General features: G+C 47.6%; 2 protein-coding genes across 2 annotated transcripts; one reads left to right on the top strand and one right to left on the bottom strand.

The window, feature by feature from the left end:
* The first annotated feature begins 1,424 nt into the window (after positions 1-1,424).
* On the top strand, positions 1,425-5,152 carry FKBP11 (FKBP prolyl isomerase 11). Its single transcript, XM_037135870.2, has 6 exons — positions 1,425-1,634; positions 1,808-1,873; positions 2,261-2,348; positions 3,177-3,210; positions 3,588-3,658; positions 4,923-5,152. Exons 1-6 carry the CDS (start codon positions 1,512-1,514, stop codon positions 5,138-5,140), a joined length of 600 nt encoding a protein of 199 aa, XP_036991765.1. The 5' UTR covers positions 1,425-1,511; the 3' UTR covers positions 5,141-5,152.
* Positions 5,153-5,752: 600 nt separating this feature from the next.
* Positions 5,753-17,494, bottom strand: CCDC65 (coiled-coil domain containing 65). Its single transcript, XM_037135040.2, has 8 exons — positions 17,171-17,494; positions 16,355-16,522; positions 8,791-8,960; positions 8,174-8,312; positions 7,162-7,359; positions 6,758-6,976; positions 6,244-6,396; positions 5,753-6,139 (listed from the first exon to the last, which is right to left on the bottom strand). The coding sequence occupies exons 1-8, from the start codon at positions 17,300-17,302 to the stop codon at positions 5,822-5,824; spliced, it is 1,497 nt and encodes a 498-aa protein (XP_036990935.2). The 5' UTR covers positions 17,303-17,494; the 3' UTR covers positions 5,753-5,821.
* Positions 17,495-24,503: the final 7,009 nt, after the last annotated feature.

Below are 24,503 nucleotides of genomic sequence, written 5' to 3'. Positions count from 1 at the left end.
AGGGCTTAATTAGGGTAGCAGCATAGGAATAGAAGGCTGTGGAGAATACAAAGGAAACTGGATGTGGAAGATGAGAGAACAACCAGAGAGAATGCTGACAGCAGAGCCTCTGTAGCTGGGAGGGGTTCAGACCGTGGTCCGGGAGCTGGAAGGAGGAAGAGGAATGGGTACCTCCCGGGTGTTCCCATGAGGTGTACCTACAGCTGAGGAGGCGGGCAGGGCTCAGTGCCGTCCAGTACCACACAGATGCTGAAGAGGACAGGGGACTAAGAAATGACGCAGGAATTTGCTGACCATGAGTTCGCTGGTGATTTTTGACAGTAAGGTTATTTTTTTTTAAGATTTTATTTATTTATTTTTAGAGAGAGGGGTAGAAAGGGAGAAAAGAGGGAGAAAAACATCGACGTGAGAGAGAAACATTGATTAGTTACCTCTCACAGGCATCTTAGCCTGGGACCAGGCCTGCAACTTAGGCACGTGCCCTGACCAGGAATCAAACCAGCAACCTTTCACTCTGCCAGACAACGCTCAGCGAACTGAGCCATGCCAGTCAGGGCTTGCTGGTGACTTTTGTGGGAGCAGAATCCAGATGCCAGTGCCTGAGTGGGAAGTGAGGGTTCAAGTCATGCAGAAGGGGGAGTGGTAGGGTCACCTGAAATAATTTTAAAACCTTTTTAAAAACTGAAGTTCTTGCACAAACATGAAAGGGTTTATAGGTAGAAGCCCTTTTGAGAAGTATTTTGATGAGAAAGGGAATGGGAGTGTCAGGAAAAGGTCAGAGATCACCTCGTCCTTACAGGGTAATAGCCCCTTGCTCTTTTCATCTTGCTTTCTGGAGGACAGGAGGATGGGATAGCTGCCCGCCTCCTTTTGGACATATGACCTGCAAAAATTCAAGCTGAATAGGTGGAGGTGGGAGAGGGATTTTGCCTTTGCAACTGCTGGGGTGGGAGGGGCCAGCCAAACACTGCCAGGTTAGGTGTTTGTGAGGACAGGCAAACCTGTGAGCGAGATCTGAGAGCGGACAAGCTGGACTCAAGCAGTCCTGGGTTTGCATTCTGTCTGTCACCACCTAGCAGCTAGGTCCCAGCTAGATGAGCTTGGGCAGGTTACTTAACCTGAGCACCTAGTTTCTCACCTGCAGAATGGAAACAATGATGCCCACCTTTCAGCGTGGTTTTTGAGGATTACAGACAAGTGCCTGCCACATAGTAGTAATTCTAAAACAGTGCTATTATGTGACCCAGCCCTTCTCTGTGGGACTGAACGGCTAAAAAACAGACAGGTCAGAATCCGAGACCTGCCGATCTTAGAGGGTAGGGAGGGCTCCCTGGGGCCTCCTCCCTCCAGGAGGTGGGGACAAGGTGGAGCGAGGGCTGTAGGAGGAGGAGGAGCTGGTGCGTTGCGAACCGCCCCGTCCAGTCCAGTCTGGCCTGGGCGCTGTCCTAGCCACCGCCACCGCCACCGTAGCAGCCGGTCCTGGTGCCCCGTGCACTACCCCGTGTCCAGTAATGACCCTGTGCGCGTCACCACTCCCGCTCTGTCTGCTGCTGCTGCTCAGTGGGGCGGCATGCCAGACTGAGACGGGGTTCGAAACCGAAAGTCCTGTCCGAACCCTCCAAGTGGAGACCCTGGTGAGGAGATTGTCCTGAGCTGTGGAGGGAGGGGAGGGCCTTGTACGCAGATACAGGTCTAAAAGAACCTGCAAGCCCGGAGAAGTACGGGGACTGAGCTGGAGGGTGCTGGGTCTAGGGGCAAGAATGGAAGCGTTGGCGGATCCTCCGTCATTCCTGTAGTCCGATCACAGGTGGAGCCCCCCGAGCCGTGTGCGGAGCCCGCTGCCTTTGGAGACACGCTTCATATACACTACACGGTGAGGGGTTTGGGGCGCAAAGGCGGAGCCTGGGAGGGGGCGGCGCCCTGATAAAACACGTCAGCTTTGGCTTGGACACGTGGCAAGCAGTTCGGGGAGTTACTGGGCTCTGGGGTCTTCGAGCACGTGGCGTGGGGAGGGACATTGCTCTTGCCTGCCCATTTTCCCTCCCTGCTTTTCTGCCAGCTCCTCCTGGGCACTGAGAAGTGGAGGGCGGTGAGATCTCTGAGAAGTGCCAGACCTTAGGGGCTTCCTGTTCCCTTCTGCCCCGAGGGGAGTGCTCGGCAGCTGCTGAGGGGTTGCCCGGCCCAGCTGCCCACGCTGTGTAGTGTGTCTGCTGGGAGGGAGAGGTACTCGGTGTGCAGCCCGGATGCTCTCTCCTCCCAGGGCAGCTTGGTAGATGGACGAGTTATTGACACTTCCCTGACCAGAGACCCTCTGGTAATAGAACTTGGCCAAAAGCAGGTGATTCCAGGTATGTGACCTGTGCCTCCCACTCCTCCTTTTCCCAACAGAAGTGTTCTCTTAACCCCTTTAATTCCTAAGCCACCTTAGAAATGCCCTCTTGGATGAGTACGACGCCCATTTCTACCAGCCACCTCCTGAGGTTCAAACCCCACTTCTTATTTTTAAGATTTTATTTATTTTTAGAAAGAGGGGGAGGGAGGGAGAAGGAAAGCAACACCGATGTAAGAGAGTAACACAGATCAGTTGCCCAGATCTCATACAAGCCCTGATCTGGATGGAATCCGCAACCGAGGCCTGTGCCCTGGCCAGGAACTGAACCAGCAATCTTTCACTTTGTGAATGACACCCAACCAACTGAGCGACACCAGTCAGGGCTCAAAGCTCATTTCTTTTTTTTTTAAATTTTTTTTAATTTTTTTTATTTTTATTTTTTATTATTATTATTTTTATTTAGTTACTTTTCAAGTACATTTTTTTTCTCTTCCCCCCCCCCCCCGCCCGGTCTCCCCCCCTCCCCCCCATTCCCCCCCCCCCCCCCCCCAGTCCTCATCTCTGTGTCTTTCATACTTGTTCCTCAAAATCCCTCCCCCTTTTTCCCCTTAAGTTCCCTTCCCTCTCCCCTCTGGTCGCTGCCCACTTGTTCTCTATTTCAGCGTCTTTGTTTTTATTCTGTCAAAGCTCATTTCTAACACTCATCTTGCTACATACCCTACTGGAAGCCAGAGATTTGAGAAGTGGGGAGTCAACTAAGGGTCAAAGGGGAGCCTTTGCTCTCCTCTCCTGGGATTTGGGGAATGTAGGTCGCTCCCTGTTCAGCTATGTCTTCTTCCTCAAGGTCTGGAGCAGAGCCTTCTAGACATGTGTGTGGGGTGAGTATCCGGGCAGAGATGGGCTTGGTCACTCCCTTTGCATGGACAGAGTCTTTCTCTTCTATCCTTGCTCCCAGAGGAGACAGGGGACCATGGGATAAAGGGCTCTGATCTTGCATTGGTCATGGGGACCCCTGAGGACGTCCAAAGCCTCTGTGCCTCTCTGGCCGTGGGTTTTGTTGGAGGAGATGAGGCATGTGTGTGTTGGGGGGTGGACGGGGGAGGGTGGACACCTTAGCTGGTCAACCTGTTTGATGCTAGGTGGGAAAATTCACCTTTTGGGTACCCAGAGGGTTTTGCTGGAGGAGCTTCAGGTAGACTGAGGCTGCTGGCCCACCTGGTCCCACCTCTGGCTGTGACTTAATTCTTTCCCTTAGAGAGAAGCGAAGGGCAATCATTCCTTCTCACTTGGCCTATGGAAAACGGGGATTTCCACCGTCTATTCCAGGTAACCTGACTAGACCTGTCTCTCGGACCATCAAAATACCTAGTCCCTGAGAGCTACACCATTTGTCTGGAGCTTGAGAAGGTCTGAACTCAGCTTGCTAAAAGGGGCAGGAGTGGCTGGGGTCTCCTTCTGCATGGCCACTTTTTTCCTGCTTAGGTCATCAGAGGGACTAGAGAACGTGTTAAGGTCACCTGGCGTGTGCTCTGGCAGCCAGCAGCTTTTTAGGGCAGAGACACCGCATTATGCCGCAGGGGTCTGCTGCCTTTGCCACCCTTCCCAGAACCGGGGAACTCTTTCCTGCCCTTTTCCTCTAATTCGGAACCCTGTCATTTGTGCAGTTGGCACGGCTTCTCACCCTTCTCACATCTCCACCCTTCCTTTTCACCAGGAAGAGGTAGTAAAAATGATCACAGTCAAGAAATTCAAAACAAAATTGAAAACAACTTCTGAGAGCCAGGCTCACCCCAGGACTTTAAAAGCCCTCACAGGCCACTGCTGACATCTCCTCTTGAAGGCTTGAGACTGGACAGGTTTCCCAAGATGTGTATTTCTCACTTTTGATGCTGTTAGCTAAAATGTGTTGTGCTTCAGAGGACTGGGGTCAAAGTTCTTATTCTCGTTCCAGCTCGGAGGGAGGCCTGGGAAGAGGACGGGGGACTAAGGAGAAACAAGCCCTTCCCCAGAGCTCTGTCACCTTCCGCTTTCCAGTGCTGCTCCTGTCTGCGTTTCTCTCCCCGCCCCTTACTCATTCCCTCTTATTTCTTATTTCTTATTTCTTAAGAAACATCCTTCTTCCTCTCCAACTTTTATGCTAAAACACCTATCTTTTCTAATAATCACATTGAATATGACCATTGGTTGGTGGAATTCTTAAAAGTCTAGTTTAAATCCAATGAATTTCGCCCTGCAAAGATTGTATCCATATGGCTGTTTGGAAATGGAGGATAGTTAGTATGGAGGTCTCGCTCACTTATAAGTGGAGAACAGGATGTACATTCCAGATCCAGAGAAAGTTTTCCTGGGCTGTCAAAGACCTGTCGTGGAAACCAAGCCACATGTGCGTACTTGGGGTAAACACGACTATCACTAGGCTCTGCTCAGAACCCGTCTCTGCCTTTGTCTCAGGGACCTCAGCCCCACATTCAGGTCTTGCAGCTTCACAGCTGTTGCTCTGGCGGGGCCTGCCTTCTCTGTTCTCACCCAGACTTAGAGTCCTGGATAAACTGCACGGAGATTCTAACCCTCACCCCCTCTCTGCCTCCAGCGGATGCAGTGCTGCAGTTTGACGTGGAGCTGATTGCACTGATCCGAGCCAACTACTGGCAAAAGCTGGTGAAGGGCATTTTGCCTCTGGTGGGCATGGCCATGGTGCCTGCCCTCCTGAGCCTCATTGGGTATCACCTATACAAAAAGGCCAACAGACCTAAAGTCTCCAAAAAGAAGCTCAAGGAAGAGAAACGAAACAAGAGCAAAAAGAAATAATAAATACTAATTTAAAAAACATCTTTGCATTCTTCACCTGGTACTTTCTGAGGCTACTTTTGTAAGTGGGACTGAGGTGCAGGGGCTAAGGAAAAGGCATTCTGAGTTGGACTTTGTTTTGCATGTGGGCAGTTGGAGATGTTGGATCACCTCTTCCCACGGCTTCCTCTTCCTGTCCTAACTGACCGCAGGGGCTGTTCTAGAATCTTCCCATAGGGTCTCTAGGTCCCAAGGTTAGGGGCTTTGGGCCCCATGGTGCCCTGACTCCAGGAGCAATGCTTCCTTGAGGCGTAAGCATTCGCTCCACTCCCTGTGGCCACCATAGTCCTGGGGCCCTCGAAGTAGACTACTCTGTCCAGTACAGAAAAGATATAAGGAGCTCGTGGACTCCTGGGAATTATTTTAAATCCTCACCTGAGGAGACTTTTTCCCTTGCTTTTAGAGAGAGAGGGAGGAGGAGGGAGAGACAGAGACATGGACCCGGTTGTGGTTGTCCCTCATATGTGCCCCGCCCAAGAATTGACCCTGCAGCCTGGGTATGTGACTGGCAATCAAACCCGTGACCCTTCAGTCCACACCAACTGAGCCACATCAGCCAGGGCTGTGGGAATTTTTAATAGCAAAGTTCTCAGGTATCTCAAAAAATTTTCTGGAGATTGAAAAGAGATTTTTCTCCTTGTATCACAAGATGTGGGAGACCACGTGGGCTGCTTCAATGATGTTGTAAATGGTTGCGTGTTTTTTCTCACCCGGCTGGCTTGTTGGTGTGGACAAGGGCTGTGGCAAGTTGCTTCGGTGGTTGACGATGAAGAGTGGGTTGAGTTGGCTCAGCACCTCGTCACTCACTGAGATGCCATCCAAGTACTGCTTGAGCATTTCCCGCAGCTTCCCATTGATGTCTGACAGTTGGGCGTGTCTGTGCTGGAGGCTCAGTTGCTCCAGTTTCACCTTGTTGTACCTTTTCCAGAAGTTCTCCAGCCCGCTATAGTCTGCTATCACCTGGGAATTGATTTAAGGGTGAAAGGGTGAAGGGAGAAGGTGACGGCGGGCCCGTTAATCATCCCCAACCCGGAGCCAAGGCCCCCGAGCCCGGGGCACGTCACCTTCGCCAGCTCCTCGGTGAGCTCCTCTGGGCCAGTCTCCTCTACCTCCTTCTGCTCCTCAGGAGTCAGTGTTGATGAATAAAAAGGCAGCACTTTTTCTTCTTCTGTTTCAAATTTCCTACATATTTCAGCAAGTTTAAGGATCTTTTCACCCTATTAAAAGCAGGAAGACACATTTTATTAGGAAAGTGATGGGAGGGGGAGTAGTGGAGTCGGTTCCCTGCTTGAACAAGCTGCTCCCCCAAGTGGGAGAGGAAAATGTCTGTCGACCATGTGCCAAGCACTATCCCAAGTATTTTATGTTCCTTTTTTCCCCAAGTATTTTATATTCCTATGAAATTCATTATTTATTCATTAACGTGAGAGAGGAGGGAATATGAAAATAAAAAAGATATTCCAGGTGTCCACTCAGGCGGGAAGCAGGAGGGAGTCTCCCCCACCACTCTCAAACCCTTTCGCTTCGCAGGGAGCGGGTTCCGCGGTTTTGTTTGGACAGCCTTCTCCCCTTCGTTACCTTGCTGACAATCTTCCGCAGGGCTTTGAGGGTGGCATTACTCTCCAAAGTGAGGTTGACTAAGTTCTCCTGTGCTATTGCCCGGCCCCGGGTCCTTTGGGCCTTAAGTTTTCGCAGTTGTACAAGGACCAACTCCTTGTCATCACGAACGCACTGGTTCTGTTCATCACTGTCACGGCTATATGCCATGATCTTGCCTTTTAAAACAATTACAGAATCCTAGAAGAACAGAGTAGATTAGAGGAAGTACTTGACTAGCTGAAGGTCTCCAGTGAGACAGATTAAAGGACTGAGGACTGAAATCGAAGCACATCATTCCCCCCCCCCCCCCCCAGTGATGAGGCCCAGGGGAGACTGGGGGAAGATGAACAGTGGACCATGGAGCAGGGGAGGCAGTGACTAACCTGGAGTTTCTGTATTTTTTTCATCTGGGCTTCAATCTCTTTGGAGCTCTTCTCATCCTTCACCTTCAGGGCCTCGAAGGCAATCTTTTGATCCTCTGTGGCGTCAGTGTAATTCTTGAGTGCACTCTGGAACCTTTTCCACAGATCTTCTACTACATTCTCTAGCTGCAGTCTTAGAAAGTGCTTCTCTTCTAAATTCTAGGAAGTGGCCCCAAAATAGCCAATGCGTGGATTTACCCTGTTGGTGCTATTTCACTTCCACCAGCAACCTCACACTTTCACACTGCGTATAGCATGGTATAGTGCAGGGGTCGCCAGTGAAAATGCCTACAGAGCCCGGGCAGGTGATACACATAAGTGCTGTGGGCTAGATGGGGCCTGTGGCCAACCGGAGAGGAAGTGCTCTTTGATGGGCGGGGCGGGGGCACGGCTGCTCAGCTCTGCAGGAATGTTTCCGTTTGGAAATATTGGCCCAGTGTTACCAGATCTTTATGTTTTTCAAGGAAAGCTGAAAATTTGGATTTTAAATGTAGGGACTCTATTATAATTTGTTGCAAAACACTACAGGGCAGACTTAAACAAAGAGCCCCATACCCAAACCCAGGTCTACAGGCTAGCTAAAGTTTGCAACCTCTAGACGGTGGGAAGCATTTTGGGCCAAGGGACCAGAGACGAGGTTCTCTTTCTGGCTGTGCCACAAACCAGCAGTAGGACTTTGGCAGGTCATTTTACTTTTGGGGGCCTTAGTTTCTTCATCTACAAATCACAGGAGTGAGGTCAGATGATCTCCTTGTTGCTTTTTAGCTCTAAAATGCATTGCCTTGATATTTCAGAAATGATCCTCCCTCCTGACCAATTTCCACAGAAGTACAGAAGGCAGAAGGGGTGCCTACAGTGGCGATGGGCGTTTTACTGATTGTGTTGGTTAAAGGGATCTCTTCCAGCTCTACTAGCCTTGAGCATTTTTCTCTCACTTCTCTCCCAGCTCTTGCCCATTACTTTCCCTCTGTACCTTGTTTTTGAGATCATCCCACATGCTCTGGAACTCCAGCTTGCTTTCATACTCGGAATCTATGTAGTTCTGTTCCATGGCCATAAAGACATCTTGTAGGTAGTGAATCTCTTTTTCATGTTGGTCAATAATTGTCTTCCTGTGGGAGACAAGACACCGTCCCTGCTCGGAACTCAAAGCAGTACGTAACAGAACTGTGTGAGTGGTACCAGCTCTTAGGTACTGAAGGAGAACGGACAGAAGGGGGGAGGGAGGGAGGACTTTATTCTTTCTAGGGCCAAAAAGAATGAATAAGATTATTTTAGTTTGATTTTCGAATAGGTTAATATATTCATGTGATATAAAAATCAGAAAGTACAAAAGGTTACACTGCCAGTTGTGTAGGTTTGGGTTGTTGAAAGAGGAGGGTAAGGACGTTACGAATAGGGACCTGGCGCTGGCAAAGAAAGGCTGGGGCCACACGCTAAAACCCAAGTTAGTGCAGAAGGAAGTCGGGATCTTTTCTGCTGCGGGTGACGTCATCGTCAAGGTGGGGTGCCCCAGGGCACAGGCCACCTGCCTACAGGCAGCTCCTTGACATGGGCTCTGTATGCTCCCCTGGACCGAAGACCCCACACCTTTCGGTTTCAAACTCCTTGGTCAGGGTCTCCAGTTCCACGTTGTAATTTTCCTCTAAGACGCTGAGTCGGTATCTCTGCAGGGCCAGCAGCTGGTCGATGTTGTGCAGGTGGCCGCGCAGGGCGTGGGCGTACTGCTCCTCGGCCTCCCACAGGTCCTTAGCTAGGGACTGGGGAGGAAACAGAGAGTCACCGTTTTGGCTAGATGGCTTCTGTGGGAGAAAATAAAGTGTATTCAGCTGGGTGACCAATGGCATTTCCCCCTAGTTCCTAATGCAGGTTCTTCGGCGCTAACACTGCTGGTTCTTTTTTTTTTTTTCAACGTATGGTTGCCTCTCGTGAGTCCCCTGTTGGCCTGCAAGCCAGGCATGCGCCCTAACTAGGGATCGAACTGTGATTGTTTGGTTCGCAGGCCCACGCTCAATCCACTGAGCTACACCAGCCAGATGGTTCTCTCACTCTTGAATGTAAAGTCAAAGTGACATCAGAGAACCCTATCTAGCCAGCCAGTGTCCTAGGGGAACAAACATTTACAATGATGGGGCTAAAACTAAAGGGAACTAGGGATTCTTGGAGAAATGGCTGTTTTGAGATCTGAGGCAAAAATAAACAAGTTGATTTTTGTCAGGGAAGAGAAGGTATCTTGTCAGGGAAGAGAAGGAATCCAGCACTGGTCCTGCCTTCCTTATATAAACTATACCTTTGGGTAAATGATGGGAAATATCTCTATATTATAGATGTATTCAAGCCAATGCATTAAAGAGGAATTACCATTAGAAAAAGAGAGATAATTAGACATTTATGTGCCTCCTGATGGAAGAACACAGCACCTCCAAGATTCTAGATCCAGTGACCAGGATAGAGGAGGGACGAAGTGGCATGTTAAAATACAATAGAGAATACTGTGCAGTTGTAAAAACAAAATGAGAAGCTGTTTATGAGCTACTGTGGGATAAGATATGTCCCCGGGACATATTGTTAAATGGAAAAGGCAAGGGGCAGAACAGTATGTAATTCTACCATTTGTGTAAAAAAAGGTTTGCTCGTGAAACTAAAATTATTGAGAGGGGCATTGGGTGGCTGGAAGGCACTGGTGGGAAGGGACATTTTTTTAAAGATTTCATTTACTTATTTTTAGAGAGAGGGAAGGGAGAAAGAAGAAGAGAGAAACATCAATGTGTGAGATATATCAATTGGTTGCCTCTTGTACACCCCCAACTGGGGACCTGGCCCACAACCCAGGCATGTGCCCTGACTGGGACTCAAACCAGCAGCCTTCCAGTTCACAGGTCAGCTCTCAATCCACTGAGCCACACCAGCCAGGGCAAAATATTTTATGTATTTATTTTTAGAGAGAGGGAAAGGAAGGGAGAAAGAGAGGGAGAGAAACATCAGTGTGTGGTTGCCTGGCATGTGGCCCCCTACTGGGGTCCTGGCCTGCAACCCAGGCACGTGCCCTGACTGGGAGTCAAATCTATGACCTTTTGGTTTGTAGGCTGGCACTCAATCCATTGAGCCACACCAGCCAGGGTGTAACTTCACTATATAACTTTTTATATTTTGAATTTTGGAAAAGGGAATGTTATTACCTGTTCAAAAAGGTAAAATAAAATGAAACATCATTTACTGAGTTCCCATAGGATCCAGACTCACTCTGAACTACCACAGGGTAGTTCTGAACTACTATCCCATAGGATCCAGACTCACTCACTCTGAACTACCACAGTCTCTACACAAACCAGCCCTTACCTTATATGTTTACATGAAAAGGGATTTTATGAAATAGGTTCTACAATGAATGACTATTCACTCATTCGACAGATGTTTGCCAAACCTGCTATTGTACCAGCACTGTGCTGAAGGCTAAGGATTCAGATGAAAAGGCATGCTCACTGCCCTCAAGGGAGTTTGCAGTCTTGCAGTAGGAAAAGTTATATAAACAGAGCATTATAGTTTAACATGGAAATTGCTTTGAGGTTAATGATTTACCAGTAACAAGGGGATGTAAAGGACTGAGGGCCTACATCTAACTAAGAGCACTAGGGTAGGCTTCATAGAAAATGTGTCATTTGTATCACTCTTTAAGGAGGAGTGAGAGTTTGCCAGGGAGACTGGGGAAGTGGGACAAAGACAGTTCTAAACAGAGGAAATCATGTGCAAAGGCATAGGTAGGAAACAAGGCTGGCTGTATGCAAGGTGCGAGTGGAGGAAAGATCATGAAGGGCTTTGATATTCTTTCTGTGGAGTTTTTTTTTTTTTTTCCTGTAGAAGAGGGGAGCCACTAAGGAGATTTAAGCAGTGGAATAAGAAGATCAGATTTTTGTTGCAGAAAGATAATCTGGAGGTTCAGGGCAAGATGGCAGCATAGGTGAAAGTGGTACCTGAATCCTCCCACAACCATATCAAAACTACAACTAAACTACAGAACAACCATCATTAAGAACTGCCTGAAATTTGCCCTGGCTGGTGTGCTCAGTAGATTGAGTGTGGGCCTGCGAAGCAAGGGGTCGCTGTTCAATTCCCAGTCAGGGCACATGCCTGGGTTGCAGGCCAGGTCCCCAGTAGGGGGCACGCAAGAGGCAACCACACACTGATGTTTCTCTCCCTCTCTTTCTCCCTCCCTTCCCCTCTAAAAATAAAATCTTTAAAAAAAAAAAAACAGACTGAAATTTAGTTGAACAGAAGTCCTACAACTAATAAAGATATAAAGAGGAAGCCACACAGAGACTAGTGGGAGAAGCAAAGACACTGAATAGGCTGGTCTCATACCCACTTATTGAGGGATCGGATATAGAGGTCCCCCCTGAGGAGTAAGGGGTCCCAACCCCACACTAGGTTCCCCAGCCCAAGGTTCCAGTGCCAGGAAGAGAAGTCCCCATAATTTCTGGCTATGAAAACCAGAAAATCCCCACAAAACCAGTGGGGATTGTGGCTGAGTGACATGGAGGGCTCCTGGAGTCTCAGACGTTCCTGTTAAAGGGCCAGCCCACAGACTTACTTGGACTCACTTGTTCTGAACTCCAACACTCAGATCAAAAGGTATTAGGAACTTATGGGAACAAGGGGTGGGACTGAGTTGTCTGGCAAGTACTGAGTTGTCTGGCATTGGGGCAAGAGTTGGAGGGGCAGCTTTCTCCCAGACAGAAGTGCTGTCAGCGGCCATTGTTAATTTTTTGGGCCCTTTCCCCTCAGAGCGTGGGCACCATATCTGAGTCTCCATCAACCTGGCTAACACTGTTTGTTTCTTCCCTGCTGGTTCCCCGAGGCCCTGCCCCACCCAACCCAAACCATTTCCATTGGCTTTTCCATACAAATGACCTGTCTTGGACTTTCCTAAAATCTCTCTAGCAAGCTGCATGCTGCATACCTCTCGCTAAGTAGCTACAGGCCTGGCCCTAGCAGCAGTTGACCTTGGTTCACAGTTTGGCCGCTCCTGGGCACCTCCAAGCCCAGCATAAATAGCAGCCACCTGCAGATTACTTTGTAGCTCATGCAGGGTGGCCTTAGGCAGGGTACAGGTGGCGGTGACCTTGACCTGCACCTCCCAGGAGGCTACAGAGCCAGTGCAACCAGTGGACAGCTTCAGAGCAGGTCAAAGTACCACCCAACCTCCTCTACAAGGGATACACTCAAGGGGCATATTCAGCAGGCAGCACCAGAGCTCACTGAAATAAGCCATGCCCAGTGGGGTCAACCTCTGCACAGCTGAACCTCCACAGTGGTTGCAACTAGTCCTCACAGCTGATCAGCCTGGGGGTAAATCCCTCTGACTGAGGGGCCAACAGCAATCAAGGTTCAACTATAACAGGAGGATGTACACAGCCCACACAGGGGGCATACCTGGAGAACCCAGCTTGGGTGTTCAGGGAGGCTGTGCCACTGGACCCTACAGAAAACCTACTGCATAAAGTCACTCTACCAAGACCAGGACACATAGCAGCTCCACCTAAATAGAGAACAAACACAGGGAGGCAGCCAAAATGAGGAGACAAAGAAACATGGCCCAAATTAGAGAACAGAACAAAAGTCCATAAAAAGAATAAAACAGAGATAAGCAATCTACTAGATTATATTGGTTCTAAAGATACTCAATGAACTTAGGAGAAGAATAGATGAACTTAGTGAAAACATCAACAAAGACATAGGAAACATAAAAACAGACATAGAAAGTAGGAAAAAGAACCAGTCAGAAATGAAGGATACACCAACCAAAGTGAATATTAATTTACAGGGAATCAACAGTAGAGTAGGTAAAGCAGAGAATCAAATCAGAGATTTGGAAGATAAGGAAGCATAAAATATCTGATCAGAATAGCAAAAAGAAAAAGGAATCCAAAAAATGAGGATAGTATAAGGAGCTTCTATGGCAACTTTAAGCATACCAATATTTGTATCATGGGGGTGTCAGAAGGAGAAGAAAGAGTAAGAAATTGAAAACCTATGTGAAGAAATAATGACAGAAAACTTCCCTAACCTGGTGAAGGAAATAGACATACAAATCCAGGAAGTGCAGAGAGTCCCAAACAAGATGAACCCAAAGAGGTCCACACCAAGTCATATCATAATTAAAATGCTAAAGGTTAAAGACAAAGAGAGAATCTTAAAAGCAACAAGAGAAAATCAGTTAGTTACCTAAAAGGGAGTTCCCATAAAATTGTCAGTTGATTTCGCAACAGACACTTTATAGGACAGAAGGGATTGGAACAAAATGTTCAAACTGTTGAAAAGCAAGGACCTACAACCAAGATTCTTCTACCCAGCAAAGCTATCATTTAGAATTGAAGGACAGATAAGAGCCTTCCAGACAAGAAAAACCTAAAAGAGTTCATCACCACCAGACCAGTGTTACAAGAAATGTTAAAAGCTCTTGAAGAGGAAAAAGAACAAAGATAAAAAATATATAAATAATAAAATGGCAATAAACATACCTATCAGTAATTACTTTAAATCTAAATGGATTAAATTCTCCATCAAAAGACACATGGAGGCTAAAAGGATAATAAAACAAGACCCTTACATATTCTGTCTACAAGACACTCACTTCAGATCTAAAGACACACACAGACTGAAGTAAAGGGATGGAAAAAATTTTTTATAAAAATGGAAACAAACAAACAAACAAAAGCTGAGGTAGCAATACTTAAACCTGACAAAATAGACTTTAAGACAAAGGCCATATGACAAGAGACAAAGACCCAGCAATTCCACTGCTGGGTATTTATCTGAAGAAGCCAAAAACACTACATTGAAAAGGGATATACATCCATATGTTCACTGCAGCATTGTTGACAGTAGCAAAGATATGGAAGCAACCTAAGTGTTCATCAATAGATAAATGGAGCCCTGGCTGGTGTAGCTCAGTGGATTGAGCTCAGGCTGCAAAGCAAAAGGTCGCCAGTTCAATTCCCAGTCAGGACACATGCCTGGGTTGCGGGTTCAATCCCTGGTTGGGGTGCATGTGGGAGGCAATCGACTGATGGTTCTCTCTCACATCAGTGTCTCTCTCCCCACTTCCTCTCTCTCTCAGACCAATAAACACATCCTCAGGGAAGATTAAAAAATAAATGAAATTAAAAAAATTATGTGATCTAAAAAATAAGAAAGATAATCTGGTAGTTGTGTAGACAGTCATCTATGTGGAGGCTGCTGGGAGTAAAGGCTGGAAGACTGCAGTGGTTCATACGAGAGGTGATGCTCAGGCCTTAATGACAGCAGGACAGTGGGGACAGAGATCGGAGTATGGCTTTGAAAAATACTTCAGCGGAAGATTTATAGGAGACTTAGTAACAGAATTTAGGAATGGAGGCAAAATCCAGGACAACTGCCAGCATTCTGGGTTGGTGATTTGGTGATAGCAGCAGCCACCTGAACAGAGAGTATAAGGAAGACCAGATAGTGGAGTATGGGGAATGGGGCTGGCTGGGGAAGGGGAAGCCCATGAGTGCACTTGTGAGGAAAGTACAGCAGCCAGGAACGGATATCCAGGAATCTTGAATGTCAGGATTTGAAACTCAAGAGACAAATCCAAGCTGGTGTTACAGACCTGGGAGTCATAATCCATAAGTGGTATTTAAAGCCAGGGTAATGAGTAAGATGGTCTAGACTCTAGACATCTGCTTCAAGGGTAAGAAGGTCAGACTCTGGGAAATGCTAAAATTCAGAGGATGGAGAGAGGAAGGTGAACTCACGAAGGGGACTGGATGGATATATCCCAGAGGCAGGAGAAAAGCCAGGAAAGAAGGGTGTCATGGAAACCAAAGGGAAGTTTCAAAAAGGAAAGCATGATCAAGAGTGTCAGTGTTATAGAGAAATTAGGTTAGGTGAAGACTAAGCGATGAAAAGTCTCTTTGATTTGGGCCTGGTGGTCTTACAAAAGCAGTTTCCTGGAGAAGGGTAGAAATCAGATGTTGCGGGATTCAAGGTCAACGGGAAGTGAAGAAGTGGAGGTAGCAGGTGACTAACATTTGCACATTTAGTGTGTAGTTTCAGTTACTCAGGAATGACCCCAATGTGCTTACTATTAGCAATATGTGATTTACCTATGGGAGGGACTCTAATCATTAGCTGCAAAACTGCTGTGTATGAAGAAGCTAATTTGTTCAAGGGCGAGCCTGGCCGCGGCTGGGCATCCCCAAATGAACACCACTGGTTCTCTCCTCAGGAGGTGGTTGGTAATTCCCAGTCACGATCTGAAGATGTCACTTAAAAAAACCATTCAGTATAACTGGTGGGCTGAGGAATTCTAAGGTATAATTGTTTTGTAGATTTGGAATTTTTAATATGTATCACTTGAAGTTGTCCAAGGTCTACTGAATTTTTTCCCCCGGGGGCTAGGCTGTGAAGAAAAGAGATGTGTTTTCTAGAAGGGGAATGCCAAGTTAACAGTGTATATTCTGATGTTACTGTGGAGTTTTTTGCTTTGTTTTAAGGTAGAAAAGCCTGAGGACAAGGAGTCAATAAACAGGTTAAAAGTAGAATGAAAGAAGGGATGCAGCAAAATTCCTTAGCACAAAAGGGGGTATGGACACAAGAACCTCCCGAGAGCATAAGGATGGCTGACTGAGTTGTTTAGAGATCCAGAACTGCTCTTACCCACGGAGATCTTCTCAGCCTCATCCAGGGCCACTGAAGTGCAATCAAAGAGGCCCAACAGAATGTGGTTGGATACCGCACTGGACTGGAGTCAAGAAACCCATGCACTAGTCCCAGCTCTCTCACTGACTACTAGCTGTGTGACCTTGAGCAAGCCGTTTTCTCCCTCTGAAAGCGAGTAGTCTCACACTGAAATGAAGATGTAGGACTGTGTCTACTATGCCTCATAACTCTGATAACATACAGTGTTGGTTGGGGCAGTAGATGACTAAAAAGAATGGCTCCTCTAAGTTGAGAGAGAGAGATGACTACCCAGTATTCTATTTTTCACTTCAGGGAAAACTATTATTCGAAATAGCCTGGCTTCATCACAGCCTGCTGCTTTAAGATGGAGTAGGTTTCTAGGCCCGTTCTATTAAGAGAAGAGATCAAGGCAGTCACACTTGAGTGTTTCCCTGGGATGAACACCCACCTTGATGACATTGTCCTTGCAGTCCACCACTCGCTCAAATGTTTGGCTGAGGATCTCAATGTCCTTAAGAAGCTCTCTGGTCTTAACTTCTCGAAGAACGGTTCTCCACTGTGTATTGATCTTATTAAGGTTCAGAGCGCTGTTGTGCTCCTCCTTGGCCAGCTTGTCCTGTGTGAAGGAGTAGATACCCCTGCAGGGGGTCAGAGCCAAAAGCCCCAGCACAGTCCAAGGTCACACTTAGTTTGCCAGCTAACACCTTTAGCCTTTGTCTTTTCTGAGGGACCAAATCTCTGATGGCTAACACTCAGGGAGCTCCTGTTCTTGCTATGGGAGGGTCTCAAGCAAAACAGGAACTGCCAGATAGCATTTTAAGGAATGGAAAGGTCAATTTCCTTTAGGGCGGAGGCGTCACAGCAGGATGCTGTTTGTAATGACCCATCTGCAGGGAGGCTATCAGAATTTCAAAATGCTTGGACAGCTGATAGCACCTACTCTTCCAGTTCTGGGGCTAAGTTGAGATGGCCTAGTTCTATGCCACTACCCCTCCTGCATGCTTCACAGGGAACTACCTCTCCTCTCAAACACTGCTGCTGAAATCTAAGTATATTTTGGTTTCAAGGTTTCAGGAGGCATTAAAGAATACTGTAGTTGAAAAATAATTTTAAAAAATTAATTAATTTTTTTAAATGTAAAAAAAAAAAAGATTCCAGGAGGCAAGCATGAAAATGAGGCTGCCACAATGATAGGGTTAAGACAACAGGGTCAACCTGGGGAGTTAGGTGGGTTTGGGCAGGGAATAATACACAAAGCCATCACCTTCAAGAACTGGCTCAGGAGCCTCTCCTTCTTCTTGGCCATCTCCTCCTCTGCCAGCAACTTCTGCTGATACAGAAGCATCTGCTCCTCTTCCGACAGGGGCGTCTTGGCCTTTTTCCCTTTCCTAGACATAGCTGGCTAGAGAACTGGATCTGGGCCAGGACGCTGGGCCTGCAACAGCCAGCACTTTGGGAACTAGAAAGAAGACGCCCCCAGAAAGAGGCCTCGTGAAACTGCCCCTGGACGATAGTGGTACCTTAGATCTCACTCACTCTTGTGGTCAAGACACCTTGAGATAGCGGGGAGGAACGACCGAAAGAGGCGTCTCCGTCTCCCAGCAACTGGATTTTGCTGAGAAGGCGCTGTGAAGCTCGAAAGAGAGGCCCTGGCTTGGCGCGCCCTCTGCCGCCTGGAGGACCGCAGTGAGTTGTTTTTTTGTTTTGTTTTGAGAGGGTTGTTTTACCTATCAAAATCTCTAGCCTCCTAACTGAAACTTAAATATCTTTTTGTTTGTTTTAATATTTTAAAATACAGACAATAACAAATTTTGGAGAGAACATAGGGAATCGGGAACAACCATGCTTTGCTGGTGGTAATGTAAAATGGCGCAGCCACTTTGGAAGACAGTTTGGCAGTTTCACTCGCTTTTTCTTTCTCTCTCTCTTTCTTTTTTTCTTCCTTCCTTTATTCCTCCCTTCCTACCTTAATTCTCCTTCTTTCCCTCCTTTTTATGCCTTTCTTCCTTTTCCTTCCTATCTTTTTTCCTTCCTCATTTCCACCCATCTAGTTGGCTTTATTGAACAATTAATAAATCAGACAGCATCCCATCTATTAAACAGAGTTGCTCTAACAGTTTCTTAAAATTTTAAACATAAATTTATCATGCATTATAGCCAGTTTACTCTTAGATATCAGTCTACAATGTCTACTACAGATGCATGCTACAACATGAACAAGTCTCAAAAACATGCTCAGTGTAAGAAGTCAGGCACAAGACACCACATGTTGGAAGTGTCCTTTATATGAAATACCCAGAAAAGGCAGAAGCATTGTGTCAGAGCAGACAAATGTGTATCCAGAGTAAATGACTAGTTCAGTAAGAACAAAACGCTGCCCTTCCATGACAAAGTGGTTCGATGTAATCAACCTGTTCCCCCAGGGGAATGGTACCATGTCGGGGAGCGGTGTGGGTCTCTGCATTTGGCAGATTGGGCACTCAGTGATTCCCATAGCCAGGTGGGCCTTGGTGAGTGACAGTTCATGCTGCTGAGTCCATGGGTAATCTCCATCCCTGCCACAATGGCTGCTTTGTTCATGAGTCCACTGGGTGGCTTGGAAAAAAGGCTGACTGATATCCAGAAAACGGCTCATCCTATCCACTTGATTATTAAAGTTCTTGCCTGCTGAGGTCACCCTTTGTGTGTATTTGCATGGGACAAATATATTTTCACATTTTTTTGCCCATTCAGAGAGGTCCATCCACATACCTCTTCTCAAAATTTCCTTATCACCAATTTTTTAATTATGCTCCTTCCAAGTCCATGACCACTGGCCACAGCCGTGAGCTGATTATGTAGTCACACATCTGGCCCTTTCTCCTTTCAAGCAAAGTGAACAGTCAGGTGCACTGCTGAAAGTTCTGCCCACTGGGAAAATTCCCCTTCACCAACGAGCTTCAGAGATGTCCCAGAAAAGGGCTGTTCAGTTTTGGGTGGTGTCTGCATATCATGAAGAACCATTTGTGAACTTGCTTGTCCTCTTCTGTCAACTGACTGCAGGGAGTCCCCCTAAGGCCATCAGTGTAGTTTGAAAGAGTGAAGATATGATCATTTGGGCTACCTCTCCACGCAACTTTCTCATGCTTTCAGGACCTGCTTGGCCCCAGCTTGTTTATACCGCGTACATTTGGTGATGGAGTGCTGTGGTGCCTGCTCCCCTGTATGGCTGGTGAGCCAGGCAGCACCCCATTCATGATGGAGAGCTCAGGTCACGAGAAACATGCTGACCTGAGCTCTTCATGGTAGCCTATGGTTAAGCATTCAATCTCTACTGAGACCCAGTAGTAGGCTAATGGCTGTTTCTCAAAAAAGGAGTATTGCAGTTATCCTCAGAGGATTAGCAGGACTTGGCTCCAAACTTCTAAGGTCCTGGACTGTGACTCGCTGATACAGGCCCACCAAGGGCTCAAAAAGCATCTTAATCTGCCACTGCCGCTTCAACCACCATTAAATCTGCTGGATCATGTGGCCCAGGCAGTAGAGCAACTTGCACAGCAGCCTGGCCTGTTGCAGAGCCTTCTCTTGGTCTGGGCCTCACCCCAAACTAGCAACTTTTTAGGTCACTTGGTGAAGGGGCCAGAGTAGCACACCCAAATGAGGAACGTGTTGCCTGCAAAATTTAAAGAGGCCCAGTAAGGCAATATGTCTCTTTTTTTGCTCATAGGAGGGACGAGATGCAACAATATATCTTTCACATTAGAAGGAATATCTTAACATGCCCTGCACCACTGGTTCCATAAAATTTGGCTGAGCCGGAAAGCTCCTCAACTATGGCTAGGTCAGGCCAATAGTGGGCATTGGTTCCCCAGTGGCCAGGGGCCCTGCTGGAATCTGATGCATGGCAATCGGCCTGCATGCACCTCTCTGGTGCCACAGTAGAAGGGCCCCCTCCCCTCTCGCCCTCATGGAATATGGGATAGTTGAGGGCATGTCTGAGGGCTGCTGAGTACACACTTAAGCAGAACAAATGAGTACATATTGATTGTGCACCAGGGAAAGGTTTTCCCACACGAGGTGATAAGCCCAGCACGGGCTGTGTGGGCTCTTTATCGCTTGGTAAGAAAGTGTTCCAAGTCCAAGGTCCATCCTTATGTGGCGGAGCAGGGGTGGAAAGACTGTGGGCATGAGACAACCTGTTCCAACACAAGTTTTCCAACAGGAGGTCAAGATCCCTATGAACTAAATTATAACATAGGCCTTCGGAGTTGATGCACGCCTGAGGTAGGCTAGTGAAAGTTGCTGGTCGTGCCAGCTGAAAGCAAACTGCTTGTGGTCATCCTTGCTGATGGGAAGGGGAAAGGCAGTTGCCAGATCAATAGCTGCATACTAGGCACTAAAGGATTTGTTCATCTGTTCGAGTAATGGAATCTGGCAAATCGCTTGCAGTTGAAATCACCTGTTGGTTAAGCTGAAAATAATCTACTGTCATTCTCCAAGATCCATCTCCCTTTGGCACAGGCCAAACAGGTAAGTTAAATAGGTGTCACCAGAAAGGGGCGCAGCACAGAGTGGGTCTACCTTGGGCTGACCTGTAGTGTGGGGGTTCTTGACTTTGTGTAGGAAAGATGTCACAGCACAAGTCCAGGTGATTGAGAGTATGTTTATTAAGGCCAGTGGAACACGGAAGTGCTCAGGGTAGAAGAAATAACAGGAGAGCCTAGGCGGGCTGCTTCGGCTTCCTAGATATGTTATAGGAGAGAAGGGAGCCAAGGTGGGGCTGCTGTTTGCTCACTGCAGATTCAGGGGAAAGGGGCCACAGAGACACGATCAGGGGGTCAGCCTTTCTGCATCTGCTGTTCTTCACAGCCCCTTTTGTCACAAATCAAGTGTCCATATATGAGGACAAAAACCATTTGCTTTTGTTCTTGCGTATTTGTTTGGCTTGTATAGTGAATTACATTGATTTTCAAAAGTTAAAATGACTTTTCATTTTTTACTTAGGTGAACATAATCCTGATATCCTTTCTAGGTAGTGCTAGGCACTGCTTGCTTACAGTGGAAGTGAACACAGGACTCTGTGCCTGCGGTCGTGAGGGTAGCTCTCCTTTCTTATGACGTCTTCATCGGGTTTGGTATAAAGGCTATGCCTGCCTACTATAGTGAGCTGGGGAGAATATAGCCTTTCTTTCTACTACTTGGAAGAATCTGTGTCCAGTCGGCACTATTTCTTTAAATGTGCGGTAGAATTCAATGGTGCCACCCCTGGGTCTGCTATCTGAGTTGCGGGAATTTAAAAAATAAAGGCTTTATTGAGATTTTATTCACATACCATACAACTCATCCACTTAAAATGTATGACTCAACGGTTTTCAGTGCAGTACATTCGCAGGGTTGTGCAACCATCACCACGATCGATTTTAGAACCTTTTCGCCATCCCCCAAAGAAACCCCAAACCAGAAGCAGCCATGCCCCTTTGGTAGGACTGTTTTGATTATAGATTCATTTCAGAGTTTCCTGCTTCCTTCACGGTCAAACCCAGTGCCCATACTTCAGGATTAGTTCTTCCATGAAACTCTAGCTCCAGGATCAATGCCTCGAGGATCAACAAGATGCTGACTGCTCGGGGTACCGTGCGGGGCCCAGGGGCCCAGGAAGGCGATGAGCGAATCCAGCAGCGAGCCCAGGCTGGACAGAACCCTCTACAGTCTGGGCACCAGGTCAGAGCTGAGCCTTTGAACGAGCTTAAACTCTGAACCTGTATGTCTGTCTGTCAAGTGGGAAGAGTAATCCCTTCTTTATTGTGTAGGATTGGGGTGGGACAAATAAGAGAATGTGTGTGAAAGAACTTTGAAAATTGTAGAGTATTACTAAGGTGCTGTTGTTGGAAGGCTGGCAGTTTAGTTTAATGAGCCATAAATAATAAATACAGATACATAAGCAAGTACAACAACTACATTTTTGAGAACTTCCTATGTGCTAAGCACCATACTATACATACATTGCTTCATTGGATTCTTCACACTGTGAAGTAAGCACTGCTATTGTTTTTATTTTACAGATGAGAAGTGATGCCTGTAGCAGGTAAGTAACTCAAGTTACACAGCTCCTGAGGGACAGCTGGTGGGGAGGGGTGGTTAGTTTGGACTGACCAGCGTCCCATGGAGGGACCGTATTTTTGGCCTGCAGAGGAAGCTTCCGGTCTTCACCGGGTACAAGTTATTCCAATAGCGCTTCCCCCACCCTGATGTGCTCGTTCCCCCACCCACCCTTTTCCATAATTTCTGTAAAGGTTTTCTTCTTTGTCCCTCCTTTGCACCACACCCTGAAATTCCGATTCTTCTCAGAGCTTCACAAATCAGCTCTGGGATGGATGCAGAGGCTCCTGTTTCCATGGTGATGTGGGAAGGCTGGTATACCACAGCCAAGTGTAGGCGATGCAAAGAATTGGCTCAGGATCCAAAGGTGTCGGGTAGTAGCCAGGCTCCGGGAAAAGAGATCTATGAGAAAGCCAAGTCTGAGTGACTGGACCTCCCTCAAGCTCCAGAACCTCCACCTCCACCACGCCCCCTGCCCTCCCCAAACTCCTAATTTGGACTAGAAGCTAGGAGCCCTGGGAGAAGAAACGGTGTGGGCTCCGAAGCCTAAACTACCGCCTCTGACTTGTTTAAAGACACAGCCTAATCTTGATTGGAAAAACTGCCCAGGAGGGAGGCGTCCCCTTCCCGGGCCCCGCTGCCTGGCCCCCCGCTCTCCTCTGCTCTGACCTCATTCTGTGGCCACCTGGCTCGCGGCCGAGGCGCTGAAGGGGAGCGGGGAAGCCAGCAGGGGGCAGAGTCTCCCTCATTCAAAGCTGCAAGATTCCTTCCTCAGCTCTCTCCACCCCTGCTCTCACCAGGATTATTTTCAGCTGACAGGCTGCAAAGGCGCAGTAGGTGGATTTCAGGAAAAGGAGCTGGCTTCTGGAAGGAGCTGTGAGTCCCTGAAGATTCGGTCTTAAGCTGCGGGCCCCACTGGGGAGAGGGGTATTTAGGGCCACAGAGTCAGGGGCTGAAGTAAGGGGCACTTTAACTTTTACTGGCAAAGGTTTCGTCTGAGGTTTTTCTCGATCTACCGAAAACACTGAAAACTCCCTGTCCCCAAAGCAGAGGCTAAACCATCCATTCAATAACTTTACTGAATATCAATGATTATATTCACAGGTGGATGCATCCAATCAAAAACCAGTGTTTGTAAAGTGCCTACACATTTCTTAACGGTTCTTGACCATCATGGGCTTTTCTTGGGAGGAGGGATGTTACACATCTTTGGGATTATGATTAAAAAATACAGACTGTCTTCCAACAGATTGTCTTCCAAAAAGAATGCACTACAAATCTACAAACATTTTTGTATGATTTTTAGAGCCTCGTGAACTCCTGGACGTAGGTTATCCGTGGGTCCCAGGGCATAAACTCCGGGTCTAACACGGGCTCTGTGCTGAGCACTGAGGATGCAACAGTAAAGTAGATCAACATCCCCCCTGCCTGAGCTTGTGACGGGCTAATGGGAGACACAGACAAGTACAGAGATGCCTAAAATACAGTGGGGATATCCAGGTGCCGGGAGACCCACCCACCTAGATCCACCTGCCTAGATCCCGGGTCTCACAGAAGGCCTCCTAGAGGAAGTGGTAGGCAAGGAAGTGACGAAGAAGGAGTGGGAGCTGGCCACACAAAGACCCGAGGAAGAACACTTTGAGCAGTGAGGAAAGTCCAAGTAAAGGCCCTGAGGAGAGAGAACAGCAAACTTGAGACGGTGACAGCAGCCCAGGGTGGCTGGCTCAGAGACACAAGGAAGACTGGTGAGAGGTGAGTGGAGAGGGCTGAGTGCCATATACAGGCCCCGGGAGGCAATGAGAGCAAGGAGGCAGCTGCTGCCCTCAAGGACGCAGACAAGACAGTGAGTGGTTATGCTGCAGAAGCGTGGGTTAGACATTGGAAGTGAACGCAGGTGGTATGGGAGCATATGGGAGGAGCTTTAAACTCAGTCTTGGGCATCAGGCCCAGGGCCCAGGAAAGAGTCTCATTGATACGTTCAGTGAATCCAGAATACCCTGAGCCTCTGAAGCCATTTGCAAGAGGAGGGAGGGACCAGCAGTGCGGTTGATTTGACTGCCCCTCCCATTGGGAACATCTTTTACTCTGGAGGTGTGGAGGGCTGCGCTGTGGTGAGCTAAATCTGCGTACTTTTTAAGAATTGTGGCCAAAGGCACCCTTGGCTAAAAAAGTGGGGGAGGAGGGAGACCAGTAGGCTTGGCCCCTGGCTCTGTGCTGTGGAGAGAGGTGGAACTGGGGGAGTGTGGGATGAGAAAGGGGAGCAGATGTTGCAATGATCAATTGCCAGTGATTTACCTTATTTAACAGACACTCATAAAGCACTTACACATGCCAGACACCAGCCTAGACACTTAATAAATACTAATCCATAACACTCCTAGGAGTGAGGTGTGATCATCCTCCTCATTTTACACATGGGGTGACTTCACAGAGCAGTGAAGTAACTTGGCAAGATCAAAAAGCAAGTGACAGAGCCACCATTTGAACCCAGGCAATCTGGTTCCGGAAGTGGGGCTCCA

This window comes from Artibeus jamaicensis, unplaced genomic scaffold (assembly GCF_021234435.1).
Source record: "Artibeus jamaicensis isolate MK-2021 breed Jamaican fruit bat unplaced genomic scaffold, CSHL_Jam_final contig_233, whole genome shotgun sequence".
Classification (NCBI taxonomy): Eukaryota; Metazoa; Chordata; class Mammalia; order Chiroptera; family Phyllostomidae; genus Artibeus; species Artibeus jamaicensis.
This window is presented reverse-complemented; position numbering and strand designations above follow the sequence as displayed.